This window comes from Bradysia coprophila (assembly GCF_014529535.1).
Source record: "Bradysia coprophila strain Holo2 chromosome X unlocalized genomic scaffold, BU_Bcop_v1 contig_12, whole genome shotgun sequence".
Classification (NCBI taxonomy): Eukaryota; Metazoa; Arthropoda; class Insecta; order Diptera; family Sciaridae; genus Bradysia; species Bradysia coprophila.
In genome coordinates this window covers 323763-343638 of record NW_023503293.1, presented here as the reverse complement: position 1 = coordinate 343638, position 19876 = coordinate 323763, and the positions used below count along the sequence as shown (strand labels likewise).

Sequence of the window (19876 nt, the reverse complement as noted above, 5' to 3'; positions counted from 1 at the left end):
CAAAAATCAAAAGGGAGAAGTGAGCATGCTACTTTAGTGGCCTCACGTATAATAGCTGAATATGCGGATGATTGACTATAAGGTATATATGTAACTAACAGCACATCCTAGTAAAACAAAAGATGTTCAAAGTGGCCCGTGACATTTTTGACATTCGCAGGGTGTTCGCTTAACTGGATACTTTTACTCCACTTGATCAACGCTGCACGTTTGACTGATTTAATGATGAAAAATATTTTAAAATTCCAAACAGGTAGAAGACGAAGCCAAAAATTGTCATTATTATATATATTATCAAATCGTTTGTGAAAAATTTTACCCACGCTTTAGTTGCGCCAAAAATTTCAAACGAAATGTCACGAATAGATGTCAAATATGTCAAATATCCGGCCGATTACAGTTTTCGAAAAGCGATTCGTGCATTTTTCGCCGATTTCGAAACATTAGTTCGTGTATTTCTTTGCAAAGGGGCCGGTCTTTTAAACTTCGTCTGTCCATAGACTGCCATTGTTCTCCGGTAAGTCGACCGCTAATCTTGTGTTAGTTCTGTAAGTGGTAATTTGGAAATCTTAAAAATTTCATTATAAAATACAATCATCGGCTCTTAAAAAATATGTCTAACAAATTGTGAATATTTTTGAAATCGTTGTGCTGTGATATTTGTTGCGACAATAAATAAGATCAGAGTTTTTCAAGCCATTTTCCAAAAGCGAAATTTTTTCACTTTCGGCTGTCAGCCATTTTTACTTGGCGAGGCAATAAATACGAATTTTATGTCCTCAATTAATGTTTTTGGTGAAAAATAAGCAATAATTCGTTACACATTTATGATCAGTTCTGCATACGTAAATCAATCAATTGTAAAAGTCATTTTCATTGGTGAAAATCCGTCAAATTCTGTTACGTATTCTATGTGTTACGTAACTATCGGTGTAATTGATTTTTCACTGGTCATAGACACTTTAGTTCCCATTCAATCTAATTTTGTGTTAATTTGGTGAGACATCAATAAATCATAGAGTTTTTCTTGTTTCCATTCTTTAAAGATCCTCCGAGCACCAGAACGAAATAACAAATTATCAAAATGTTCGTGTCGACTGCATCTCGTCTAGCCCCAGTTGCCAGAAACATCGTAAGTACAAATACCCACAAATTGATCGAATTCCCATTACGATTTGCGCGAAGCCGAAACCAAACTCATTTACAGAAAATCATCAAACACATGACATTCGGTCAGATTACATAATTTTCCCGTCGACAATAATAGATTTTTTTTGCTTTTGAATCGGTTACATAACCATACACTGAACTTTGGTGCAATGCGTTTGGTTTTTCGTGTTCATCCAATTCCATCCAATGAATTGTGCAATTGTTCAATTCGGAATATTTTTCGCTTTTAGATGGTTAACGGAACAAAGGCTTACCTTCGGCCATTGAGCAGTGCTGTTATCAGCCAAAGCCAGACATTAGCCGCCCAATCAACAACCCCAGTGGCTCTACTCCCACAAGTCAGGTCTTTCCAGACCTCACCAGTCACACGGGACATTGATTCCGCCGCCAAATTCATTGGTGCTGGAGCTGCCACAGTCGGAGTAGCTGGATCCGGTAAGTTTGCACTGTGTGCCAATGTGTGCAATGTGTGCGTGTTGCAACGAAATTTGACACGACAAAAAAGAAGATGAAGAAAAACACGTAGAACTGTCCATTGTTCATTGAGTGCAATTGAAACTAGTTTTGTCGACGACTAAGGGCTTGTAAAAATCTTGCACTTGGGGCACCCATACGAGTACTTGGTTACTCAATAAAAACGCCTCGGGAAGGTCTGAGACATAGTGAACACCCTCTCGTTGTGTGAGAGAATTTTTTCCGTTTACATCCCAGCAGGATGCTTACTTAATTTGTTGTAAGGCAGGGGGACAAGAAATTATGGAACTCCTATTCGGAGATTCATTGAAATCTCCTGTCACTAGCTATTTTAGTGCAATGTGCAGGCTGAACTTTGCGTTCAGAACTCAATTCAGACTAATCTTTTACAAGCCCACCAGTAGCTGTACAAACAGAAAAATTGCATTTAGTTGAACGGCTTCTTGCGAATTCATTTTTTCTTCATCTTTTGCTTCTCGTTTGTCGGTGATGTATGACTGATTTTGAGATACATTTTGGGATGATTGGACAATATTGATTTTGCATGCTGAACGAATTTTGATGTGACGTAACATGTAATTTCGTAAGAGCCCTTAAAACGTTGTAAGAATCAATTTGTGTGCGTGCGTACGATGCGTGTTATGTAATGTACGATGACCGAGAACGTGTACACAATGTACACTGGTTACATGTGTGTGTTTCCACCTAAAACCATTAGAAAAACTTTTGTCCTCGACCGGTTTGTACTGGCGACTTTTGAGTGAATCTTTTGATCCTATTGCAATTACTACTTACGTTGTGTTACGTAACCGCCGCAATCACCTTCTCATTCAACAATTTAAGCAACGAATTTTTTAAGAAGACAAACGCGCCGTCAAATGAAAATACACATGCAAAATGAGTGTATCAGTCACGTGCTGTTCAAACTTTACAAAATATTTTTCTCGTAGTACAGTTTACCATGCAGCTTTTGTATGAGTTGGGTCCTATTCTAGAAGGCATTTCATGTTGCGGTGGTTTTTAAACACAATTTCCACAAATTTAAAAAAAAAAACAAAATTTTGAACTTTGCGCTTCGATTTGTTCAACGAAGGTGTACAAGTGTGAAAAGTGACAATGTTCCCCAGTCTTGTACTACAGTTTCTATCAATTCTCTAGTCTTCTATCAATTCTTTAGTCTAAAACAAAAATGCCTTCCTAAAATACATCCGACTCACAGTCCATATGATCTCTCTAATAAAAAATTTCTTCCGTCTGTTCCAAACGAAATTGAACAAAATCTTGAAACTGAAGGCGTTGGTATCGGAACAATATTTGGCGCGCTCATTGAAGGCTACTCAAGAAATCCATCATTGAAGCAGCAACTATTCTCGTATGCCGTTTTGGGCTTTGCCTTAGCCGAAGCAATGGGTCTATTCTGTTTGATGATGGCATTTTTAATGTTGTTCGCTTTTTAATTTTTGTGATTGATCGGATCTGATGTGTATGGAATGCATAAATGATGGAATTTTGTATGAAAGTAAATAAAATTGTGAATCGATGAACGATTTATGATTGTTTTTCAGTAAAATACTAATCTTGAAATCATTTTTTTTTTCTTTTTTTCTCTCTTTCCAATAAAACCAACAAAATCTAGGTGCTGGTATCGGATCGGTATTCGGTTCCCTCATCATTGGCTACGCCAGAAATCCATCACTCAAACAGCAATTGTTCTCATACGCCATTTTGGGTTTCGCTTTGTCCGAAGCTATGGGTCTTTTCTGTCTTATGATGGCGTTCTTGTTGCTGTTCGCCTTCTAAGCAGTTCAAAAACACCAAATCTACTCATCCCAACAACTTGCGCTTAACGAACATCCAGCAAAACAAATTTTTTTTTTTCAACATCCACCCAGAGAACAATTTCTTTTCGGGACAAATCTGGAAAACATCTTACGAAATTTCTATTTCTATTTTTTTGTTTTCTTTTTCCAACTTTTTTTTCTTGTTAAATTGAACCGTAACTTTTATATTTTGTATATTTGTTAGAATATAAAGTGATAAGTGATTTTAACAAATTTCAAATTGAGAAAGAGAATCGTTAAGTCAAAAAAATGCTGTTCGAAAAGAGATAAAGAGAATTGAAAATAGAAAATTTTTTTCTTTGATTTTTCCAATTGTCTTTTTTATATTTTTTGTTAAAAAACGGAAATTTTTTTAATTTATTTCAAAAAAAAAAACAAAGAGAAAACGGTGCGAGTAGATCAACTCAAATTTAATTAAAATAAAAAAGAAGTTGTACATCATTCATAGGCGAATTAAAAAAACGAAAACAGCGTTAAAAAATCTACCAAAACTTTCGCAAAGTATTCCACATCTTACACAAAAACTACAAAATTTGTTATCAAAAAAAAAGAAGGAAAAGAGAAAAAATTTACGTTTTGCGAGCTCGACTTAAAGTTGCTAAAAGATATTCAATCGATGTGAATTTAGAATAACAGTCCATCTACACATAAGCCAGTGATTTCACATAATAACATCCGTATCGTTTGGTAACTTTGTATCGATTTCGTAAAGTGTAAATTCAATGAAGATACAAATATTAAGTAAAAAAAAAAAAAAAAAACTTTAAATATAATTAAGTAAATTAAGGGGCAAAAACAATTAATGATAAATATCTCAACATCGTGTGTTTGACATCTTTATGTAAACTTGGGCAAAACTTACATGAACATGTTACTGTATGCATTAGAGCAAAGAAATATAAGAAAAGAAAAAAAAATTGAAATTTTGACTTTCGTTTCACGCATTGAAAAGTAATTCTGCGACCCTCAGTGATTAACGAGATATGGCTATTGTAAATAATGAGACTGAAATGAAAACTTTTAGCAAAAAAAATGATGTCGAGAATGGAAAACGGAAATAATTTTTCTTAAAACAGAATTGACTAGGGTCCAATAGAGCACACAGTAGACAACACTACTGGAATCTATAGTTTCTATCCAATTTTTAACGCCGCAAACCGAAATAATATTGTTTTTCGATCACGTCTGAGATTTTAAAGGTAAGTTCCCAAGCGACAGTACAAATGGATTCAATAAAACACAAAAATTCAATCAACGGATTGAATTAAGTAGTATTGGACAAGTCCAGTGTTATGCACTGGTATGTTATGTACGGCACTGGTATGTTATGTACGGCACTGGTATGTAGTACATAATCATCCATGTCAACGCACTTGAAGAACATGCAAAGAAAAAGATTTTATTAACTGTCAATTGGCCTCTATTTTGTTTAGAACGCCTGTAACCAACATGAAAAACTGAATTTATATAAGGACTTTGGACTACTACGCCTTGGAGGACCCTTATTTAAATTTTGTTCTTTTGCCTGTTCTTGGAGTGTGTTGTCCATGTCCCTTCAGCAGTGTCGCATTTAGCTTTTGGGCGCCATCGGGCAATTGGAATACCAATTTAGTAAAGCTAAATTTTTTTTAAGGACCTCGGGTGCCGTTTTCTTCTGCTCCACTTCGTGCGCCACGGGCATTTGCCCATTTGGCCCATATGGAAAAGGCGGCTCTGCCCTTCAGTGAGGAAACAACACACAAATATCGCAATGCAAATGATTTAATCCACTGATAGATGGTTCTATAACTATACAAAGTGTCTATTCATCGATATTTTTGACATCATCGGTAATGTCGCACGGTCGGGTAAATTGAGAATATTTCTACAGAATACAGTTTCAGTATTTATGACGCAGGGCTCATTAAGGAGCATTAACACTGTGCGTCGACGAAAGGTTCAAGCTCACGCATCGGACAAGTCAAGTCAAGCATAAGTTCTGCTTCTGATACGGCCAATGATTAATTAATTAATTTTTTGTTGGGATGATGAAACTTGAAGCGCTTTCGTGGTTGCGAGTGATTGTTTTAAATTTCATCATTTACCTATAAATCGGAAAACCAAATAATATCGTATTGACGCACTGGGGTAATTAAATTTATCAACGGATTATCGTATATTGCGTTGCTGACTGCCAATAAATTATTTTGTTCACTCATCGATACTGTAATTTTGACATCGGAGAATAAGAATCAGAATTAACTGCGAACTGGGAAGTGTCTCTAAGATCAGTAAGTGCGATCTCAAAGCATCTTTGGTTCTCAGAAATTTATGTGAGTTTCGGACTTAACAAATTTTTGCAAGATCCCATTGACATCATTTGCTAACACTTCCATTGTTATAAATAACGAAAATTGAGGTAACCATAGCACCGATCCTAGCAGCATTAAAGTGACTAGAGGCCGATGAAATCACAGTATGTACCTTTTGTAAATATAGATGACCTGTTTTCGTTCTCTGAGTTAAACACAGAGGTCCTACCACCACTGAGATTCTATGGTAAAAGTTCCCCGGGAAACTCTTAAATATTTTCTTGGTAATTTTTCGAGGCAAAATATTCAACAATTCCACACCAACACATGAGTGTTGATATAGGAGTTAGTGACTTTGCCCTAGGACCTGATCTTTCAACATTTATAATTTTCTGTCGTTAACCAAAGTTGGGAGCTCAGCTATCATACCTATTTCTTCTGCAGAAGATCCGAAAACCAGCACTTTGTGTAAAGTAGTAGAGAGATCAATAGAGTTTAAGATTACTTAAAAAAAAACGAAATCGTGGACAGTTAGGTGCTGTAGCAACAGCTTGACTATTCATTACTTGAGATTGAAAACCTTTGTCGCATTGCAATATTCGAAACACACCGTCCTCACGCGTCTAAAAAAATACTTGTACAATGCAAGCCATTAAGCTCGGTGTAGTTTCGCTCTCTACAGGCATCGACACTAAACCCGGTATATTTTTTTAACTGAACGGTTAAACTATTCCTTGCCATAAAATGGAAACGTCGTAAAACGACACATATTCATCACGGTAATCATTATTCAATTTACATCTAATGAAGTTGTCCATCAATTCCCTTTCGATACCCTTTCAATTTCTAAAGGTACTTCCTGTCAATTCCTTTTAATTGCTCTTAATTCCTTTTATTTCTTTAATCGCTTCTCCGCACAAAAGTCCATCGACTTTATACACAAAACGTTCCTCCGCACAAAAGTCCATGCTTCATACACACAAAAAAGTAACATTCTCCGCACAAAAGTCCATCTGCTTCATACACAAAAAAAACAATTCGTTCCTCCGCACAAAAGTCCATGCTTCATACATACAAAAAAGTAACATTCTCCGCACAAAAGTCCATGCTTCATACACAAAAAAAACAATTCGTTCCTCCGCACAAAAGTCCATGCTTCATACATACAAAAAAATTAACATTCTCCGCACAAAAGTCCATCTGAAAAAACAATTCGTTCCTCCGCACAAAAGTCCATGCTTCATACATACAAAAAAGTAACATTCTCCGCACAAAAGTCCATGCTTCATACACAAAAAAAAACAATTCGTTCCTCCGCACAAAAGTCCATGCTTCATACATACAAAAAAGTAACATTCTCCGCACAAAAGTCCATGCTTCATACATACAAAAAAGTAACATTCTCCGCACAAAAGTCCATCTGAAAAAACAATTCGTTCCTCCGCACAAAAGTCCATGCTTCATACACAAAATGTTGCAAAAGCCCATCGTCCATAAAATGTTACACGCAATTATTGTGCGTTGTGTTCTTCCGTGTATATATTATGGTCGATGGGCTTTTGCAACATTTTGTGTATGAAGCATGGACTTTTGTGCGGAGAATGTTACTTTTTTGTATGTATGAAGCTTGAAGCATGGACTTTTGTGCGGAGAATATTACTTTTTTGTATGTACGAAGCATGGACTTTTGTGCGGAGGAACGAATTGTTTATTTTTGTGTATGAAGCAGATGGACTTTTGTGCGGAGAATATTTCTTTTTTGTATGTACGAAGCATGGACTTTTGTGCGGAGGAACGAATTGTTTTTTTTTGTGTATGAAGCAGATGGACTTTTGTGCGGAGAATGTTACTTTTTTGTATGTATGAAGCATGGACTTTTGTGCGGAGGAACGAATTGTTTTTTTTTTGCGTATGAAGCAGATGGACTTTTGCGCGGAGAATGTTACTTTTTTGTATGTATGAAGCATGGACTTTTGTGCGGAGGAACGAATTGTTTTTTTTTTGCGTATGAAGCAGATGGACTTTTGCGCGGAGGATACAATTGTGTGTGAGAAAAGTCTATATAAGCCGGTTGCAATATGAAAATGAAACATACTTCATTTGACAGTTTCGAAAATTTCGTCATGAAAAATAGGACCAAAACACGTTTTCAATGTCTCGTTTGTTTTGAGCATTAGGCTTTTGAAAAGTTGATGGAATAGATGATATTGTCGGTGATGCATTTTTTTTGTAAATTTGGTTTGAGACTGGAGCATTTCGCATCGGCAATGCCCCAGCCTAACATTCCACCGACGAATATTCCCTTGTTTGTTGCGGCTCAAACTCTTCCGTATCTGACTCACAAGAATCCTCTGAAGAAGAATCCTTCAGTGTGCATATTTTGAACATAAAAGGACGTTGGACCTGTTCTAAAATGGAACTGATCAACACTGTACACTGTTATTTATTGTGCGGGAGCTTTTAAAATTAAAACAAAAAGGAAATAATGTGGTTTTGCATTCGCTGGTCCTTCTTTCCGATAATCACACTTATCAGCATTTACTCTCATTTACTTTCAATTCCACATATTTCCAGTCAATTCCTATCAATTCCGATCAATTCCTGCCAATTCAGATCAATTCCGGTCAGTTCCATCAATTCCAATTATTTACCGGATACTCCGGCAATTCCTTTGAGGGTGTGTAGTCAATTTCCCGAGTCGGTTACCCCTCGAGTTTAAGATTACTTAAAAAAACGAAATCGTGGACAGTTAGGTGCTGTAGCAACAGCTTGACTATTCATTACTTGAGATTGAAAACCTTTGTCGCATTGCAATATTCGAAACACACCGTCCTCACGCGTCTAAAAAAATACTTGTACAATACAAGCCATTAAGCTCGGTGTAGTTTCGCTCTCTACAGGCATCGACACTAAACCCGGTATATTTTTTAAACTGAACGGTTAAACTATTCCTTGCCATAAAATGGAAACGTCGTAAAACCACACATATTCATCACGGTAATCATTATTCAATTTACATCTAATGAAGTTGTCCATCAACTTAAATGTGCAACCTACATCCGGCTCGTTTTGATTATGAGACACAAATAAGAAGTAAAACTGATGGCAGTTGATTCGCATCAGTGGTTAGAAAATGTTAGTCACATCTGTCTTCGTTACACTGCTGTCGGTGTCACTTAGTTAGTATCTTCGGGCAATACTGTTCATTTAAGATTTTTCTCTAGTGATACCAAAAGTACGTTTTATCTTTTAATTTAAAGTGTGGGGTGGAGAAGATCCTTTCTTGCCAGATAAAATGAAGTCCATGGTACAAGAAGAGTGTAGGGCACAAGTGAATGATGTTTCGTACAAGGCTATAGAAGATGCGTTTGATCAAATGTTCGAAAAGATGGTAGACCTTAACACGACTGCACTGGAAGAATTGTTCAAACGAGATGAGATTAAAGAGTAAGATTCCTTATCTGGTTAAACTATTCGTAAACCGAAACCCTGCAAATCAACGTTTACTGTGCAATGATCTAACCTGATCAAAACTTTTAGCATCTGCAATCGTTCTACTCCGTTTCTCCAATCTATTGCGAATTTCATCGATGCCGCTCGACCTTGCTTGAGTAGCACGGAAAAGTCTAGAAGCTACAATTTCATTGCATTGAATAAGGGAATCTGGGGACTGGTTTGTTCTGACATTGAATTTAGATCGTCAGCTAAGTGTTATGCAAATAAGGAAGATGAAATGGCTATATGTTTCCGTGGATTTCAAGGGTTTGACAACCGATCATCTAAAGATAGAACAGAAGCATGCAAGTAAGAATGGCAAAGGTGGTACACAAAACCTCTCCCAATAGCCTTTCTCATTTGCCATGGTTTCAGAGAATTTAAATCGGATATGGAGTGTGCGCTCGAAGTATTTAAAGAATGCGGTTACCCGAATGTAGTTGAAGTAGCTCGTCAATACATAGAGTATCTTCTAAATGAAAACATTTGCTGGGAATTCTCATTGGTGGATTAAATAGATTTGCTGCGGTTTTGGAACCAAATTTTATATTTTTGTGTTGTTTTAGGCTCAAACGCAGTGGTTACATCAAACAGAATTGATCTCTACGGATAGGCCGATTGTTTGAAGAAGAACAATACAAAAGTGCCCCGGTTGGGCAATCATCAACATCACCTCTCCATTTCTATTGCTTGTTTCTTTTTCGCTTGCGTCGTTCTTTCAATAAACTGTCGATGAAAAATTGAAAAAATCTGAATTTGAAATCGCTTGACAGCATGGACATGTAACCCAATGTAAACAAGTTGAGTGCCCCCCAAACATTTTACGGCTTTGTTGAATCAATCTGTTGCTCTAATATTGGGATTGACGTCGATTCGAGTTTCGATAGCGAGCACGACTGTGAACTGACCTGGATTCGAGGATTTTGTGGTCCCTTGGTAGTTGAATTGGTTTCCGTTTTGCATACATCTATCCTTTCAACCCTACTATACGATTAATAAAAATAACATAATTGGACATCAAACGGTTAACGGTACGTGTCAGTCACGTTGTTTGGCAACGGTACAAGTTGCAGCCAAACCAGAAATTCATTCTTTTTAGACAAACTTTATTTCCACAAGATACACACTTGCATTGCGTACATAATATGAAAATAAATCGACGACATTCGGGTGAAAAATGGTACACCCTCTATCGCTTTCTTCGTAAATGCAAACGGTTCTTGCGTTTCCAGGCAGCACGTCGGGATCCACCGATTGTTTGTGAATATCTGTAACCCTTGCCAACGCCACGCGAACTCTTTCCGGCTGATGTAAGGCCACGCATTTCACGATGTTTCATGACAGCCTTGCAGATCCAGTTGATCTTTGGATCGCGACGGATAGCATTGTGTGATGGATCGACCAAAATCACTTCGAAGTATTTGTATGAGGAATCTTGGGCCACCCAGTATGAGTTGAGCACGCGAAGTCCTCCGAGACGACGACCAACGCGTTCCTAAAAATGACAATTTTTGACTGATATTAGCAAACGTCAACGAGAAATATTTTGATCGCATCGTTGCGAAGGGTCATTCAGACATCTAAGAAAGGCAAAAGTTGAATCGTCACAACGAATACGACGCGTATTATTGGGTATCATCACTAAAAGTGCACGTGAGTGGAAATAGAGTGAGCAAAATTTTCTGAATAATTACCTCGGCAACCGATTGCAATCGGCGTGTTGGTTTCAATTCGTTAACACCATGGCTTTTTGGTTTGCCATAGGTGCAACCCTTTGGCACTGGACGCTTGCGACCTCCACGGCGAACGCGAATTCTGTAGATAACATAGCCTTGCTTAGAACGGAATCCCAAGCGACGGGCCTTGTCCGGACGCGATGGTCGTGGCGAACGAACCATCTTTGTGAGTTGACGGTATTGCCATACTCGGATACGAAGCAAATATCTCAATACATCGCTCTGCTTCTTGCGATACAATTCTTGCATATAACGGTACGCTCCCATGTTGTTGTTCGGTGGTGGATAGACCTAGCAACGAAATCAAACAATTGATCTGAAGTCACATCATCGGTCTTTTCCGGGGATCGATTACAATGCGATCCGTCCATTCAAGACGATTATGTTTTCAATTTTATTAGATCGACTGGGCTGGAAGATAAGAAAGTTAAGAGAAATGGAAATCGAAGGAGTCGGGTTCGTCTTCGCGTTCAGTCAAAACGTGTCATTTGTTGAAAATTTAAAGTAAATTTTCCGCGTGGTAAACCGGGAAGGAAGGGAAGCACATTTCTCGGAGCATTTCTCCCAACACCATGATCGATACTGTCAGTCTAAATGTTGCAAACTTACCTCAGAGGAGAAATCTTATCCAACCTGCAAGAATGAAATGAACGAAAGTTAAGTTTTGGTAAATATTCACAGTGAAAATATGGGAAAGATAAAAGATTGATTTTGCAATTGAATCAGCTAGATCTATCGACACAATAGGTTAAAAACCCATCTTCAGAGTGGTGCATAGAAATATCTCATCATATTCGAGTTTAAGACATTTAAGGTTATAAATTTTACACGGCGCATTATTTACACATTCGTACATGGTACAACAGACCAGAACCTGTTGGTTTTCCTTTTTATAAAATCTAATGAACCGAGCAATTGCGTGTGACCTTAGATCCGATTGTAGAGAAGGAAGTTCTCTTTTGTATTTTGAAACTTTGTTATTGGTCCAACTCAACTTTGATCACTTGAGCAACGAAACTACAATATTTTCTGTCAAACGTCGCATCGGTGAAATTGCTATAACAATAACCTCATGACGAGGGTTTCGCCATTGCACAAAAATTTACTCGGAGTAAATAACAAAAGTGTTTTAATACTGTTCCACGTGTGGACATTTTCCTTTACGAACATCGAAAATCTAACCGGATTCGAGGTACAAACAAAATAGCACAAAAATATCACATTTTGCAAAATAATTTCGTGTAAATTTTATAACCAGCACATCGGCAAACAATTTGTCTTACAAATTAACAGGAAATATTTCAAAAATATTACAAGATGATTGAAATTCTAGGGAATTAATTTTGGTCTTTAAAAAAAGCGTACCTTTTACAATGAAATCAGAATGTGAAAGAAATAGTCAGGTTGACGTTTATAGTTACGAGACGAGATGTGTGAACAAAACACACACACACGCACACCAAGCCGAAATGTCATTAATTGATCCCAACCAATTTCATTTGAATCAACCCAACTGAAATGCGGCAATGATATTTTAAATGCGAAAAATAACGTCGAGGCGGGAAATAAGCTTTTTGATTAAGCGTTAAACAATGACTCTGGGCGCCGATTCTCGTGAATTTAAGAGTTCTTGGCAGTTGTCACCTTAACACAGTGCCGACAATTGCGGTTGGTCAAATTTCGGCTCCCTGGATTTTTGTTAAGGAGTCAGGGAGCACCTCTAAAAATAAAACATAAAATTCTAGATTTTAATTTTTTTTTTTTGAGGTATACCCTGACTTTTTTACAGCAATCTAGGGAACCGCAATTTTCTTCAGTGTAATGCTAAGAGTCGTCCATATGACTCGTAACTTTTAAGGTGACAACTGTCAAGTTACGAATGCTTAACTTCATTAGAATCGGCGCCCTAAAGGTTTTTTTTCTATTCTTGTGCTATAGTCAAATCATGGAGCAGTTTTCTCATCGCATTATTAGATTTAGAGATTGTTTTGCCAACAAAATGTTCTTTTAATCAGTTAAAAAAAAATATTTTCTAATTCGCATATATAGACGAGAGTTGACCTATTTCTGATTGTGTAAAGTGTTTTTGTTTATAAAAAACGTTGCTACTAACTTATGCTAAGAGGCTCGTCCTGGAAAATAACTATATTCGTTGACTATCCTCGAACACTCTATTCCCTAGGTCATTTCTTGTCAAAAACATATTTGGTCAATAACTATTTCGTTCTACAATAGGCTGGAGCTGTGGCCCAAATGCCAAATAACATAACATTGTTAAATCGTATCGCTAATTTAAATGCAGTCCTCAAACGAAATTTCTGTACACGAGTTACTTTGCACCAGTGATGGTCTATTTTCATTTATGAACGGTGACTAAAATGCTTTTGGTACATAGGTTTAATTTGGAGATTCAGTTTTTGTTTCATAATTTTGAAGCATGATCCTTTTCATTTAAAAAAAAAAGGTTATTCTAGATAGAACGCGCACGGAGGCCATCTGGTTGGGCCCATTGTACTCACTATTATGTTTTCATAGACATTTGCTGTTAAGCTGTTGTATGGGACTTTCCTTAACTAACAATGTAGTTAGTAGTTAGGTATAAATCCTCGCCGGGTTACGAAAATCTATTTTTCAGGCGGTTCCTGAAATTGCATTTTCTTTCACAACTTGACTTTTGTCTTTTGTGATAAAAGTTTGAAAACGTTTGTAGTGCTTCTTCCAACTAATTTGAGTAAACAACCAGAATGAATCAAAGCCAAATCAATCCAGAAGATGTATTGAAATAGCAGTACGGATCATATAATGCTTTTTGGTGATATATCCTACAGAATTCTGCTTATTCGCATGTATGTAACGTTAATATACACACCATGATGTGCGCAACTGTAAGAATCAACCAAGCCATAAAACACGAGCTCCAAGGAGGTCCTACTGTTCATTTTACATATCCCCCTTTTCCATTCAGATGTTTACTGGCAAAGTTATACAACAAAATGTTAGTGCATGTCTTAAAAATCTCATACCAATTTATACGACCGCTCTGGCCGCAAACTTCATTCGGTTTTGTTTACAAGGCAAAATCAAATAACAAGAATCCAGATCGTTTTAGCAAAAAGCAGAAAAGGCTTCTTTCGAGTACTACACCCAGATGGTTGAACCGATGCCACCTATTTTCGAACTTGACCTGGGGATTTCAATACTTCATCGAAAATTTTTTGGAAATCGGTTGAACTTTGCTCCAGTTATCGTGTTAACAAAGAGCAGAAAAAGCTTCTTTCGAGAACTACCACTAGATGGTTGAACCGAAACCACCCATGTTCGAACTTGACCTGAGGACCTGAAAAAGTTTTTGAAAATCGGTTGAGATTTACTCAAGTTATCGTGTTAACAAAGGGCACAAAATTTAAACATTTAACGTTTTTTCATCACATTTCCATACATTTTTAATCAAAGTGATGTTACGTTCGGTGTATTTTCTTTTGTGAAACCCATGACTTACAGTCAAGCAAGGGAGTAAGAAAGTAATTTTTAAAAGTTTGAAAAATCCATATATTGGGAGCTGGAGCTCTTCAAACTCTCCATACAAATGCCATATAAAAGCCAATTTGTTTGTGTGTGTGTTGCATATTTTGGTGCGTGATATGGATGGTAATGTGGTGAAAGGTGTGTGTTGTTTTGGGATATGTGTTTCTTGTTGGAAATTCCTGGAATCATTAAGTATAAACTTCCACAAGGTTGGTTCCTAATTTTGGGGATGACAGATGATTCCTCTGGTACTTCCTAACTTCCATTTTTCGATGGATTTGAGTTATTTTCGATATTATTGAGGTGTTCCAAGATTATTTTCTAGATTTTGGGATTCCGACTGATTTCTCTAGAATTTTTTAATTTCCATAAGGTTTTTTGATGTTGTCGAAATGACATACTTACAAAAGTGGTGATATCAGTCAAAAAACCTTTAAAGTGTAAATGTGACGCAAGTCCTTTATCTCACTTACAAAATAATTGATATCGCTGGGGGTGACGCATTGTTCGTCGTACGCAAAAGTTTTATCAACAAAAAATTTGTGAAAGAAAATTTTACAAAAATTAATTTGCGACACAAGTGGCAGATGTTGAGGAACGTATTGTTAGGAAATGGTTGATAAATGTACTGAAAGAATTTAAACGGTTCATTCAAAAAAATTTGGGTCAATTTTTTGTTGATAACACGTTTGCTTACGACGCACAATGCGGTCACCCTTAGCGATATCAGTTATTTTGTAAGTAAGATAAAGGACTTGCGTCACATTTACACTTTAAGGGTTTTTTGACTGATTATCATACAATGGTCTTGCATTCTCATAAATTGCGCATTTCTTTTAACCTGTTACAGACGGCAAGCACATGACCAGTATTTCCATCGATCAAAGTCTAATCGGTTTAATCGGTTGATTTCAAATCTTGTAGTTTAATTTATGATGTATTTTAGTATATAAAGGACCACATATAACATATGAATAGCCGTATGTGACAGGTTAATACGTTCAGAATAAACATAGCAAAATATGTCCTACATTTTCAGAAGGCGTTAAAACAATTTCTTGCTCGAACAAAAATGATACTCGTGCGCTCACCCTAATCGTTGAAATTGTATACTTTATAAATTATAAATTATAATAATAAGTGAATTATCAGCTAAAAGATGTGCCATTTGTCTATTTGCTTATGAATAAACCATGCTAAGTTAGCATTGCTAACGAATTTAATCTCAGTAATTTCATTCCTCGTCAAATAAAAAAAAAAGTTCTTAGAAATCCGTTAAGAAAAGGGTATGCCAAGGTGCTTTAACTGATGATGGCGTTTCAAAGATTATCACTGCTGCGCACTAAAAAATTAATTCATTTCGGCGGACGTGCACACACATTCAAATATAGTACATACAACTATTCCTAGCCAGTAGACCATTCTTTTCATTTGGCTAAATAAATTTTTTAATTCAAACTTATGCTAATCGGGTCAATTTTCCAATTTAATTGCCAAATGTTTTTTTTTTAAATTAATTTACTAATAATTATCATCTCTGTTAATTCTTTCTATGGTAAAAAAAAAACATCTGGTTATACCAATCACCTATCCTACCTACTGCATTAAACAGACAATAATTCCATTCATTTGTTTGCGTAATGGCCCATGCTGATGCTGAAGTAACCAAAATATAATTTTTTAACAGTTTATACGCTCGCTATAATTAAACTTTCTTTTGGTGAAAAAGAAACTGGTTTCATATACTAACAAAGTCGTATCCATACTTGTCTTGTTCCTTTTTATTAAACCAAAAAACGCGACCTACACCAACAGTATACGATATGCATACAATATTTATTAGAACAATAAATATAAAAATATATGCAAAGTAATGGTCTCGTAAAAAAGCGAAACTGTACAATGATTTCATCTCTTATTTCATTCACATCGAAATGAAATTAGCAAGATGATGGTCAGCAGAAATTATACTCACGGTTGGTAAATCTCATAACTTATTACACATTCTCAACATTAGTTATAGCATTTTATGAGTCGGTTTAATATTTAGTATAAAAAAAAAGAATTCAGTGAAAGACAAAGACATTATCCATCCGAAAGTCTTAAAGCTTTTGACAGATTAATTTTATTTTTATTTCCTAATATATCCGGACAAAAAATTTAAATTTTTGATGATAATTTCAATTCAACCGTATGCGACAGATTATGTGATCTTGTTGGGTTAATATTGGCGCACCTAGCCCACCTAAGCCTAACTCTAAAGTTTTTCAGATATGGTTGAGACAAGTTTTGTGTGCTGTGCACGATGCATTCATGTACACATACAATTATTAGGTGAATATGCTGATGTTTTGATTGACCAAAAATGTAATGTTATTTGAAAGGAAATAGTTTTTTTCGCAACACAGGCGAGAAGATAGTAATTTTCTCACCTCAGCTGACACTTCTGGATATACTTTGTTGTGAAAAATGTTGTGTTGACTTTAAAAAAAGTCTTTTCTCCGGTAGAATTGTGGCACTCGCTACGCTCTGCTAACAACTCTCTCGAAATGAAATTTCCAACTTTTGTTTCCCCTCGGTGAACAAATAACTATTTATCACTGTCATGTATCACTTCTTTTTTGTCATAGAACTGTTGAAATAAACCGACACAGCGTAACAATAAAATTTTGTAACAAAAGTGAACTTTAGTGAACTTAGAAATATTTTTTAATTAAAAATGAAATTAGTGCGAATGGCGGATGTTCCCTAAAAAATATCATCATCAGATGATAAAATTTCCAAATGTAGATACAATATCAATCGATTGATTTATCGATAATCGATATCTAGCGATAATTATCGATTCTATTGAATAATCGGTTTTTAACTAAGGGATAAAGAAAAACACATCGAAAATGACCTGCCATCAACGGGCGCACAACCATTAGCGCTTACGAGATCTAACTTTCGTTTTGCAACTTGAAAAATATATGTAATCTGTACTTTTGTTATCAACAATAATCGATGTTTATTTGATTATCGATAATTCCGATTATCCAAATTTCAAAACTATCGATAATCGATTCCACCAAATAATCGATATTTTATAAATCGAATGAATTATCGAACATGTGTGGATAAATGTCCAATATCTTTTATCACCCAAAAAAAATTCATTTAGAAATCATCTCAAAAGATTGGATGAAATTTATACTGTTCTACACTTGTAAAAAATCCCACTTTCGTATTTAAGCAAAGCACCTAGCAGGGTAATAGAAAATAATAAAGTAGTACTTTAATCGAAGTATGCGAATATTTCCATACCTTTTTTTTCGTAATGTCATTGCAAAATTACCATTAAGGCTGCTAATGGTATTATTGGTATCAAAAAAACTACTCTATTTGACGTGTAAAATCCTCTATGACCCTGCTAGGTGCTTTGGTTTAAGCTGTTCTTCTTGGTTTTTCTGATTTTGCTAATTTTATGTGAGCAAAGCAGTAGAAATAGACTGAAGAAATTTTACTTTGGTTTTTAATAAATTTTAGACGACGAAGAGGACACAACGCAACAAACCTAGTGATGATCCAATACGAAGATCTGCATAACTGGTCAACTTTTTGTTGGTCTCGAGGTCATCGTCGTCTGAATGATGTATTTTGAATGAAGTGTGTAGCTAAACTTTTCTCAAATAAACACTTGACCACAGTCAATGACCGAGTGAATATGATAAACTTGAAGATTTTGAGGAATTTAAATATCAGTGTCACGGGCGCGGGTCAACAATTGAGAATTATGTAATTCATTCATTCTGGTCATCTTTCTCCTGCATTCAACGTTATAGTGCGGGTGTTAACGTCCACAATGTATGGGAATATTTTTATTTTTGGGTAATCACAAATTGAAAGATTGGGTTATGTAGAGTATCCCAGGGCCAACATTTGTGGAAGGGGTGCCCAAAAATTTCGATCGAAAATCTCGAGTTATTCGTAAAAAGCCGAAAAAAGTGATGTTAGGTGCAAGCATTTTTTCGTTGTTTTACCAAAACCCGGGTTTTCAAAATTTTTCTTGAATAATTATATCGTAGTGACTATTCGCAGGCGCCTGCCAAATTATTAGTAAAGATGCTATTGGCAGGCGAACTTGCCTGGGAATAGTGTTTTCCCTTTTACGGAGGCTACTGCCAATAGCATTTTTCCTTTTACAAAGACTATTTGCAGGTGAAATGGCCTGCCAATGGCATCTACGTAATTATTTTTCCCTCATTCTCACCCCAAGGTATCCAGAACCACTTAAAAACGAAAAAAAAAAGTTCGTGAGAAATGAAGTTTCAAAGTCGAAATTTCATGAAAAATTATAATATTTTTCTCGCAATTCCGAAAATTTACTTACACGCTCAAAAATGGCTGACTCGTAGGAAATTCTATGAAGAATTTTCGATGAATTTGTTCACCCTACAAAATGTGGGTGCATCATAGCAAGGTTCTGAAAGAACAGGTTAAGACACTTACGAAGGCGGGTGAAACACAAATCTTGACCATTCAGACAGGCATGTTGTTTGAAAAGTCAACTTGAAAACGATAGTACATTTCGTACCTTGGACTAAAAGTCTTTTTTAGCGTGTGAGAGGTTTCCAGACAGAGCCGAAGGCGAGTCCTAGGTATGAAAAATTGTTTTTGTTAAGTTGAAATCGTCATAAAAAATTTTCCAAACCTAGTTGGCGCTTGCATCATAGTGCTTTTTCAACTAAACTAACTTCATACCCAAACCGTTTTTTTTTTAGTTTTGGTCGGTTAATTAAGCACGAACCGAAATTCGAACTCGACTACTTTCTCTGTAATTGTAACGTTAGTTTCATTACATACATTGATTCCATGTGGAAGATAATCTTAAAAGTCACCTTACATAACACCATCATCTAACGATTTTTTTTTTGTTTTAATTTATTTTGTATTAGATTCCATACCGAGTACTTACATTCAAACGTTTAACCAAAAATCGAGATTAATTTTAACAGACAAACGATCATGACACTTTTCTTTCAGCCATATCCAATGTTATTGTTTTAACTTTCACCCGATTTAATTTTTCTGAAAAATGGTGCTAATGACAAAATTGCCAATGAAAATAAACCTTCAAGTAAAATTTGCACATAAAAAAATTTAAGATTCAAATTTAATTAGCCGACATTGCATATGATTTTAATTTTCCCTTTACGCTTCATGATTCCGATGCCATCAGATTTTTTTTTTAAGTTTTCTTTTATATACCTGAATTGTAACGACTTATCGTTATGTTATCTCGGTAATGAGTACTAAAAAAACCATAAGTGGATTGAAAATCTACCTGTTGGTAACTTCACCT

At 35.9% G+C, this 19876-nt stretch overlaps 3 protein-coding genes across 5 annotated transcripts; 2 read left to right on the top strand and 1 right to left on the bottom strand.

Moving 5' to 3' along the window:
- Positions 1-378: 378 nt before the first annotated feature.
- Positions 379-4408, top strand: LOC119067489 (ATP synthase lipid-binding protein, mitochondrial). 2 transcript variants are annotated; one of them, XM_037170497.1, is made up of 4 exons: positions 379-517; positions 1047-1132; positions 1401-1605; positions 3281-4408. In XM_037170497.1, the coding sequence occupies exons 2-4, from the start codon at positions 1085-1087 to the stop codon at positions 3442-3444; spliced, it is 417 nt and encodes a 138-aa protein (XP_037026392.1). In that variant the 5' UTR covers positions 379-517; positions 1047-1084; the 3' UTR covers positions 3445-4408. The 2 variants fall into 2 exon arrangements, with proteins under 2 accessions (XP_037026392.1, XP_037026391.1); XM_037170496.1 differs by having other exon boundaries at positions 430-548.
- Positions 4409-8866: 4458 nt separating this feature from the next.
- LOC119067487 lies at positions 8867-10028 on the top strand. Its single transcript, XM_037170493.1, has 5 exons — positions 8867-8955; positions 9037-9223; positions 9317-9580; positions 9647-9776; positions 9838-10028. The coding sequence occupies exons 1-5, from the start codon at positions 8910-8912 to the stop codon at positions 9895-9897; spliced, it is 687 nt and encodes a 228-aa protein (XP_037026388.1). The 5' UTR covers positions 8867-8909; the 3' UTR covers positions 9898-10028.
- Positions 10029-10356: 328 nt separating this feature from the next.
- LOC119067488 (60S ribosomal protein L15) lies at positions 10357-12488 on the bottom strand. Of its 2 annotated transcripts, none has more exons than XM_037170494.1 (4): positions 12373-12488; positions 11617-11640; positions 10966-11298; positions 10357-10766 (listed from the first exon to the last, which is right to left on the bottom strand). In XM_037170494.1, exons 3-4 carry the CDS (start codon positions 11272-11274, stop codon positions 10461-10463), a joined length of 615 nt encoding a protein of 204 aa, XP_037026389.1. In that variant the 5' UTR covers positions 11275-11298; positions 11617-11640; positions 12373-12488; the 3' UTR covers positions 10357-10460. The 2 variants fall into 2 exon arrangements, with proteins under 2 accessions (XP_037026389.1, XP_037026390.1); XM_037170495.1 differs by having other exon boundaries at positions 10966-11418; positions 12373-12420.
- Positions 12489-19876: the final 7388 nt, after the last annotated feature.